At 35.3% G+C, this 10,593-nt stretch overlaps 1 protein-coding gene across 1 annotated transcript; it reads right to left on the reverse strand.

Annotated features, from left to right (window-relative positions):
- Positions 1-4,325: 4,325 nt before the first annotated feature.
- Positions 4,326-8,068, reverse strand: irx4b (iroquois homeobox 4b). Its single transcript, XM_079880042.1, has 5 exons — positions 7,637-8,068; positions 6,110-6,349; positions 5,875-5,987; positions 5,427-5,743; positions 4,326-5,340 (listed from the first exon to the last, which is right to left on the reverse strand). Exons 1-5 carry the CDS (start codon positions 7,679-7,681, stop codon positions 4,793-4,795), a joined length of 1,263 nt encoding a protein of 420 aa, XP_079736168.1. The 5' UTR covers positions 7,682-8,068; the 3' UTR covers positions 4,326-4,792.
- Between the last annotated feature and the right edge of the window lie 2,525 nt (positions 8,069-10,593).

Raw genomic sequence — 10,593 nt, forward strand, 5'->3', positions numbered from 1 at the left:
GCAATCTGTCACGCCCACTAGAGCCTCATCAATAGTTGCATGCATGCGTTAAACCCTTCTGAAGTAAACTAACCCTAAAACAGAACCTGTTCCGGAGCCAGAGAGAGTAGGTTGCTATGGCTATTGCACACCCTAAAAGTTACCTCCGTTTTTGGAACCGAAAGTTGAGGTTATCCGCTTACTTCCCCTTAAACATTCCCGGGTATGTCACATAACCTGCTTTCTGGAATACACTCCAGAGAACGTGATTTCAACAAGTACAGCATGTTTCTGGATCAACATCTTTGTTGATCCTGGAACAACATTCCAATCAACCAATCAGATTTGAGGGACACGTTTAGAGTTTATGTCAATTAGGCTTACAACCAGGGTTGATTGCTTCTACATCAGTGTAATTCAACTATCATTTCCCTCTGATTTTTGGGATTACTTATGGGTAGGGTTCGGTTCAGGGGTAGGGGTAGGGTTATGACTACATTTTTGGTCAGGAATATTGATTCCGGGATCAACAAATATATTGATCCAGGAACATGTCTTACTTGGAAAAATCATGATGACCCTCAAGACCCTCAATAACACTCGCACCACAGGCCTTGCTCCATTCCCACAGCTCTCAGCCCCACCCTGCTTGGCACAACGAGCCTTTCAAATATTTCAGTATTATTTTATGTAATTCATATGGCAGTCTTTCACCACATGAATGGATTGGCTGCTTCTTATAATTAGTCTACTCTTCCAAACCGTCACAAAGAAACTGTAGTGCTCTGTGAAATGACTCCTAACTTCACCTAATTGTCTGCATTAATTCCCTTCTGCCCCATGTACTAGAGTCATGACCTTTACTCATGAGATTGTGTCATGTTTCTCAAAGCTATCGCAGACTCCTCCAACTATTGCTTCAAGAAAGTTTATGTGTGTGTGTGTGTGTGTAGACTACTTATGAGTGCCACCAGAAATGAAAGAAAAACTAATGTTTTGTTAACATTTAGTGATGCATATTTGTCGGCATATGTTATTTTATTGTTCTGCTGTTGCAACATAATGGCTCTGAATGAGACAAATCACTAACAATTCAGTTGATCTAGTGCTTCTGCAGACCTGTGACACCATGATGTTTACAGCTTGCAGTTAACACTGCAATGCCTGTGTTTTATTTGACCTCATGTGTTTAGAACAAAATCTCAACACATCCCAACCTTGTAATCCAAATCATGAATAACAAAGGGGACACAATGACGTTACATTGGAGAAACTTTGTTGAGTTAGCACTCTAAATACCTCGGTTGTGTTTCCCATATGCTGGAAGTTAAACCATGTTGAAACAGGCTAATGCATCAGAAGTATAGGCTTACAGATTAAACCATACATTAAGATTTATATACATTAATGCAGCAAATACGAACATTTGCATCTGAAATTATTAGTTTAACTTAGACTGAGAACTTTTAAGGTTTTGATTTTCCCCCCTTCAAAAAGAGTGATAATATAATTTATAGAAAAAAAATATATACTTTGATTGGATTAAGATCATAAAACAACTACTAAGTACAACAATTCGTATGGGATGAAGTGGTTAATGTCGAATATAAACCAAAAAATCTTAATATCTTTCCAACAGACTAACTGAGTTCTGTTTTAACTTTAAATACGAAAATGGGATTTCCTATTTCTTTAGTGCTCCAAGTTTCTTTACTGAACGCCTGGATGTCATTATTTATTACCATATATGTAAGTTATTTATAATGCCGAAAAAGAAAGGAATCCTCGGATGAATTCATCCTGAATAATTCAGTCTAAAATCATTAACCCCATACAAGGTTGTGGCAGGTTTCTCCTCTGTTCTAATGAATACTTTATTATCATCATCCCAAGCTTAAAACTGGAAAGATAACAAATAAATAAATAAATCAAGGGCAAGCTTCAAGCGTGCAATTAACACACAATGACCGATCAGCAAAACTTTTATGCAATTTTATGTATTTTTAAACTATGGATAGAGGGTTAATTTTACTTAACAATATTTTTTTTTTTGCATGCTTTAAAACAACAACAAAATATCTAATATATGTATGTATATATCTATATACATAGATATTTGTGTGAAACTGTCTATATATAAGTCGATTTTATTTGAAAAATCTTGGAGTGGATGGAGTGATATCCATGTCTGTGCCAATTATCTGGACCATGGGGATTTTAAATTATCAAAGATGAAAAGAGTTAGAGGCCAATCTGTCTACTTCGTTCAAATCATATGTTACTTCACTCCTCTCACCAGGGGTTAGGATTAGACTGTCAAACACCATTTCTTCCTAGTTGGTTTTAAAAAGTTAGCATCTAGTTTCACAGGGGGTCGCTCATGTCTCAGGTGGCTCTAAATGGCACCAATTCCTCGTTGACATCATGGCAAGCCATTTTAACTATCAATTTTTTTTTCTGGTACTAGTAGATCATTAGCAAGTAATCCTGTATTGACCATATCTTTCCACATTCACTTGTAGATATTCATTAAATACTACTTTTCCCTTTTTATAGTCAATTTACAAGCAGTGAAATTGTGTGGGGATCTGTGCGTCAGACAACTATTCACTTTCTGGTGTATATTCCAGTTGTTTCAGGTACCTATTCCCAAGTTGCCCACTAAAGCTAAGCAGGGTTAATCCTGGTCATCTGGATGGGAGACCTCCTGGGAAACTAGGGGCCAGATTTACTAACAGCCTGCGCCAGCGCAAATCCTCTTTAGGTGTTAAAAAATGTACTGTCAGGATTTACTAAAGACACCCAGTGAAATAATAGCGCTGAAAAGGCGAAAGACACACAGTGAAATATTAGCACTGAAAAGGCGTGGACAGGGTTATTTTTCCGACTGACCTTATTGCATATGCATATGTTGGAGTTTCCCTTTCAGATGCAAAATTTATGGGAGGAGAGTATTTAAATGAATCATGCAAGGAGATTTACTAAGGTTTGCGCTAGTCAATTTACTGGTATTTGCGCCATTATTTAAAGGCCAAAAAATAGCATGTCTTAAACCAGATGCTAATTTTGCGCTGCTCTTGGTAGATTAAGTTGGTCATTAATGATCTGGCTGCGTCTGTGTTCTTTAATGTGCACGTCGTCAGTAGATCACATAGAGAACTTTCCACTCCCATCAGCGCTTTTATGGAATTGCGCTCTCACACTAATTTGCCCTGTTTAGTAAATCTGGAACCTAGGTCGCTGCTGGAAGAGGTGTTAATGAGGCCAGCAGGGGGTGCTCACCCTGTGGTCTTTGTGGGTTCTAAAGCCCTAGTATAATGATGGGGACACTATACTGTAAAAAACACCGTCCTTCGGATGAGACGTTAGACCGAGGTCCTGACTCACTGTGGTTATTAAAAATCCCATGGCATAAAAGAGTAGGGGTGTAAGCCCGGTGTCATGGCTAAATTTCCTCCATTGGCTCGTCATCAACCATGGCATCCTACTAATCCTTGTCAATTGAATTGTGTTTATCACTCTTTATCATCTCCTCAATGTATAACTGATGTGTGGTGAGCGCAATGTGACTTCTGTTGCATCATCCAAGTGGATGCTGCAAACTGGTGGTGGGTGAGAAGAGACCCCTGATATGCTTGTAAAGCACTTTGGGTATACAATAGAATATAATAAGGTGCTATATAAATGCTTCATTCATTCATGCTAATTATTCTTTAAGAACTAACACTAATTATTTAGTTAGGTACAGTATACTGGTATGCAAATAGTTACTATCCTCTATTCCAGTTTCATTGAAGTATACTCATTAAATAGTGTCGCTTATAGACATCTCATAAATAGCTACAGATATGACAAAATATGATAGTCACTGCTCACTGTAAAAAAAAAAATATTTTCATGATTTGAATTATTTTCATGATTTCAGATAATATAATATTTTGGGTTTCTGTTGATTAAACCAATCTCCTTCATTGTATTAACTTTTTTTTTTCAATGAACTTAACATTTTAAGGCAAACAGGTTACTTTTAGTTAAACCAACAATATTTTTTTTACAGTGTGGCAATTGAAAATAATACTAATTATAGTATTAATAAGTGTAATAAATGTTAAAACAGCTTGCCATATCAGTCACTTCATGAAAAACAATGCTTCACTGACTATGAATTTTAGAAATACCATTGAGTTAGCAGTTTAGCCCCTTGAGTATTTATATTTATCATGACTGAGTGGTTCTAACTTAAGTCCCGGTATAAAGGTTATTGTGTGGAAGGGTTCAAATTATTAATGCATGTAAAATCATTTTGTTTCCACAGGGAAAAAAAAAATGTCAGTCAAACAATAAATGCAACCGAATAAAACAACTTTAGTGACCAACATGCGATTGGGAACATTTCAGCACCATGGACAGTGAACATGTTTTTTTTTTTTTTATTCTTTTTCTTCACAAAATTACTCTTTATTACTGAGGGATGTCAGATGAACAATTGAGACTTCAGATTGGGGGAAATTGTGTACTGTGCTATTATACAGCAGTGATCACTTTCTTTTACAGAGACAGATTTTTTCTTTTCTTTTTTTTAAGTGAAAAGCCAATATTTCTAAATCTACATTGGCGTGTTGGCAAGTTCTAATGTATAAAGTTCAGACTTTCAGGAGGTCTCATATTACAACAGCTCACAGAATGAAACTAATAAATAAGACATTAACACAATTAGAATCTAAGCCAAGTGATGGTGCAAAAAAATGCATGAAAAAAAAAAAAAAACGTGTCACAGTTGCTGAGAGGAAGTAATAGGTTCTGAGTGTTCATGTTAGGTATTCTGTGAGGAAATGGCTTCAGTCCATAACTCTGTGGAGTTGCTGAAACTTTGGTTGAAGTTGGAGTGCCTCAATAAAGGATCATGAAACACACCATCAACCCAGTTTCTCAGTGTGGCCACTGGAGACTCTTGTTTCCTCTTTATTATGTCGGAGTCTGAGTCACAGTTTGAAGAAGAGCACGAAGTTCCTTTATGCATGCATGATGAGTAATCGGCTTGGTTTAATGACGTAGCAGTCTGTGCAAGAGACCAGATTTTTGGCTTGGTCTCAATAGTCTTTTGGCCTTGTTGAAGGTAGAACTTTGCTGTTTGGTTGTCTTCAGCAGTCGGTCTTAGGCGGTCTTCAATAAATTCATGGACATCTCTGGGAAGCTCGGTAACGGATTCTTTAAATCGGTTATCTGGAGATTCGCTGGTCTCTGAGCGAACCCGCACGACAAAGGATGGTTTCGATTCGCACTCAGAGCCGTCTGATTCCACCAGATCAAAATCATCCAGATCGCTGTGAAGTTGATCTGTATCATCCTTTGCTTGGTTGTCTGGAGGTATAAAACAAATATTAAGCAGGTTATAAAATATTTGCTTTTCAAACCAAGAATGACATCAAAAAAAGCTTTCAACAAACCATTGAAATCTCTTTCGGTTTTTATTGGCTCCCCCTGTGATTCGTCCATATCTTCTTCGTCGTCACACTCCTTCTCATCTGAGGTCTTGTTGCGCGGCGACCACGTCATTTTATTTTCCTTCTTGAGTCTCCGGCGCGCGTTGGCGAACCAGGTGGAAACCTGCGTGAGGGTCATCTTAGTGATGATGGCCAGCATGATCTTCTCACCCTTGGTGGGGTACGGGTTCTTTTTATGTTCCTGCAGCCATGCTTTCAGTGTGCTGGTGGTCTCTCTAGTAGCATTTTTTCTTCTTGTGCTCACATCTACAGATCCATATCTAAATAATATGACAAGTAGTCCATTTGTTTTAAAGTTGATGCACAATAGCTGTATTTGAAAATTCTGTAAAAAGGTCATTGATGCAACCAAATTTCTCTTGAATAACAAAAAGGAGGTGATAATTCTTACCCATATCTGTCATACTGGTACTGTCCAATTGGGTAGTCGTAATGGTAATATGCAGAGCTTTGGGTAACTCTTGAATGTCCCGTTGCCACTCCATCTTTCTCACTGAGTTTACCCTAATATAAAGCAAAAATGCAAATAATCACAAAAGAGGTCAATGATGATTCCAAAACCTTTCTGGACAGTGCAGGTAACAAGCACATCTATTGTTATTGAAATGAATAAATGAAATGCGTACCAGAGGATAGCATGAGGTTGAATCTGGACCATAAGTGCTGTAGGTATCATAACTGTGACTCTTTGAACAGGAGTTTCCATAGACAGCAGTAGGGATCAGGTCATGCCGGCTGGAGGCCACAAGCCTACTTTCATATACCGGGCAGTAAAGTGAGTTTTGAGGAGAAGTTGCCACTCCAGTGTCCAGCAGAGAACCATTAGACTCATAGCAGGCGCTCAGAGCGTTAGAAGACATTAAAAGCTGTCAACGAAAGGACGAACAGGCTAAAGCATGTCCTTGAAAACTATGAAACACTTTACACAGCCTTTAGATTATTAATGACTTTAAATTAGTTAAAAGAACTTCAGTTTCCAGTGCTATCTACATTTACAGATACATCTGTGTTAGAAAACAATACTGTTACATTGCACTTCTGACTACATGAAATCTTGGAAAAGGACACTTCTGCAACACCTTTATTTATCGTCAAACATTTAACACAAGTGCTGGTATACATATATGATCATGGCCTTATGGATTTTGAATAATGTTAGATTGTGTCATATTTTTTCCAATCATTATAATATTGAGGGCAATGATGTTGGATAATAATGAATTCTTTCTCTTTTTTGACAGACCAAAAAAAAAAAAAAAAAAAGCTAAGTCTTAGACTTACAAATACAACATGTTCGCCAGCAGTAAATTACTAAATAAATAAATAAATAAATAAATAAATATATTTATATATATATATATATATATATATATATATATATATATATATATATATATATATATATATAATAAACATAAAAAATAAAGGTTCTTTATTGCCATGGTTCCATGAAGAACCTTAAACATCCTTTCCCATCATGAAAAAATGGTTGTTTAGATTATTAACCTTATGTTCTTCATACTAATAAAAATGGTTATTTTAAAAACTGTTTACTGTAAGGTACTTTGGAGAAAAGGAACTTTTATTTTTAAGAGTGATTAGCAATAATCACTACTAAAACTATACTTTCAGATCTTCAATCTTAAAATGAATTACATTTATGATCTTCAAATTTATCATTGTGCTGTTTTGGCAACGATATGCCTCCCTGCCACTTCTCATTTTCATGTGATCATTTGAAAACTCATGAAATATAAATTCAAGAAAAACATTAAATTAAATATAAAGTTCAAAGGGAAAGGGTTCTCTGAATTTCCCTGGTTTTAGCAGTTGTTATACATGCAAATAAAGGCAAAGTTAAAATATCTGCGTGATGGACAAACCCAAAAGAGACATTATGGCAGGTGTAACCTTTCAACACTCTTAAAAAATAAGTAGAAAGTATTTTTAAAAAGTAATTAATGTACACAATACAAGTTTAAAGGTTTTATAATCTACATAGTATACCTTCTTAAGTATTTTCAATAATTTCCCCACACAAATACATTTAATTAATTGGGAACATTCACAATTAATCATAATATTAACATCCAGCACGTGTGACAAATTTTGGCACACTAAAGTGAGGTGTGGAAGTGTTATAAAAAAGTTACCTGTGGTGCAGCAGGATATGAATAGCCAAACTGTGTAAATGACATGATGAGTGTCCAGCACAGCGAAAGCTGCAGTCCCGCTGCGGGTCATCAGTTCATCACGAAAATCGTCCATTAACTGCAGGTAAACGTCCCTTTCTGGTTTCTGTTTGTCTTTCATACAAACATCAATAAAAAAATAGCAGAAAGTGCAGTATGACACGGATTCAATGTGGTGCAGCGGTGTAGCTGAACTTGAAAAAAATCATAACAAACGTTGGCTCAGTTGCACGTTGTTTTAAACACCGGTGACGCTGACGTCACAGGATCAGATTTAAAGGTCCAGATAACAAACGTGAATCACGGAAAAAAGTTGTTGTTCACACAGCTGAACATTTTATAGCCGCTGTATAACTTGAGTCAAACGATGCGCTTGTGTCCTCGTGAGGAGCCCGCGGGGTCTCGCTCACATTAATGAGGACGTGTTCAGTTTCCCTGCCCGCCAGCAGCCAATCACACATCTGACTCAGTGCACAGACAGCTCGATCGCACATGATTGATGACCGCCCAGGAATGATTACCATAATTGCCTTTCTATGTAGTTATCAAACACCTTTGTACCATTAAATAACATTGGATTTGTTAAAAAAATAATCTCTGAATTATAAAACCTACATACAAAAACTAACAGTCTAAGATCGATATCTATCAAAATACTAGGCCTCTACAGTGCTGTGAAAAATATGTCGTACATCAACAAAAACAGACTGGTAATTATTTTTTAAATTATGTTAACTGCAGGAGAGAAAACATTATTTAAAAAACTTCACTTTCACTATAGCAAAGAGAGTTAGATTTGTGTGTCATCTTAAAATAAAGTTCTCTCAAAAGTACCTGAAAGAAAAACACACAAATGAAATGGTAGAAATACACTTGGTTAGTAATCTATAAAAGTACGTGGCATTAAAATGAAATGTCTTTATCATTACCTTTATCTTCTTCGAAGCATTGTTACCTAAAACAGTAGTTTATTTCTTCTTCAGAAGTGACTTCTATTGAACTTTGAGGATGAAAACTATGTAAAACATGTTTTGTCTTTTAACCTTAAAAACTATTATTTAATATGACTAAATCAACCTACATTATAAAAAAATTACACCAATAAAAGTAATTTTAAGGGTCAGATCATATAGAAATGGTTTCTAACTGGACAGTTTGGTGAAGGTCTGTCCTGAGTGGGGAATTTATTCTCTTTCTGTGAAGATCTTTTTCATTTAATAACTCTTTTAAAACCCAAAAGTGATACTGTGTTGCAGCACAGTCACATTTCGGTCCCTTATATATTTTTTTTTTGGACATCAATCAATCCTTTATCACATACAGTACCTTAAATGTGTCTCTCAGCCACCTCTGTACTCTTTCTTCATTGAGGCTAAGAGGTTTGGCTTGCCAGAGTTCATTTAATATGTATAATGCATGAGGGCACTTCAGTGCATTTACTTAACACTTTGTTCCTGAGGTCCAGAAGTCTTTTCATTAGAGATTGAAACTGTGATAGACATCCCCCGTTTGAAAGCACTATAACCACCTAATTCAGTGTTCAGTTTTTTTTTTTTTTTTTTTTTTTTTTTTTGCCTGTAGGTCACAACACATGTAACACAATTGATTACAATGTTGAGGTGCCGCACCTGTGTAAAGAAGCCAGAAGATCTTATTTGTTTATGCATGCAGTGAAACGGTTTATTTATATTATGCATGATTATGGCACAATATATATTTTTTTTTATCTTCTGTCTTTTCTATTTAGAAATTGATGAAATGTTGTATATTAATGTATAGCCTTTTTATGCTAAAAAAAAAAAACACAAAAAAACAGTTAGGGTTTTTAGCATCATTAACAAGGTTCAACACAACCTCTTTTGCTATTGAGACCAAAAGGGCAAAAGACAGTGATTAAAATGAAATTGCAGAAAAACACTTTTGTTTGTGAGGTGCATATGAATGAATAGTTGATGTGGTGAAGGACAAACCTGGGAGAAAATCACAATATAATGAACACAGAGAGCATACATTTATCAGTATGTACAAATAAATAAATATATAAAGCATTTCACCAGCCCGAGAACAAAAAGCAAACAACAAATAAACCATTAGCCAATAGCAGCACTTGGCGAATTTATTTAAATTTGCAGTTAGCATCACTTACTTTCATCATTATAATAAATATCGGTAAGCTTTTATGTATAATGCATTATAAAATTATTTTAATGCATTAATTATGGATTGTAATGCACCTTATAATGCATTGTATGGGCTCATGAATAATTGTAACCACAGTTACATTATAATAACTGTATAGTTACACTATAATAACATTATAATACATTATAATACTTATCTAATCATTGAACACACCTTTGGAAAGTATAATGCATTAAAAAACATGACAAACAACCCAGAATCTGTAAATATTATAATGCATTTTAAATTTGGTTAGTTATTTATGAAAAGATATAATGCATTATAACGTACATTATGAATAGCTTTACAATGGATTATACATGAAGGCTTTAAGTAAAGTGTTACCTAAATCTATGAGCCCAGCATTCATATCCAAGTATATCTTTTAGTTGTAAAATTGGTAATGAATTATTACTAAGAAATTATTATTTAGAATTTTTATTTATTCAAGAAATTTTACACTTTTAAGAATAGGGGGGGGGGGGGGGGTCATACTTTTCTGGTTATTCATGGAATCATATGCCAGTAAAAAAAAAAAAAAACTAATTTTTAAGAGCGTACTATATACAAAAATGAATTGAAATGAAAAACTTCGGGTATATACTCTCAACTTCAAGAAAATCATCATTTTCCACAACCAAAAGTGTTAATGCACGAGAAGCTGAGTGAATTGACCAAATGAAACAATGAATGGAAAAAGTGCTGCCCGGGGTGTAGAATCCATATCCCAGTGCTCT

Source organism: Squalius cephalus (assembly GCF_949319135.1).
Source record: "Squalius cephalus genome assembly, chromosome: 8".
NCBI classification, from domain to species: Eukaryota; Metazoa; Chordata; class Actinopteri; order Cypriniformes; family Leuciscidae; genus Squalius; species Squalius cephalus.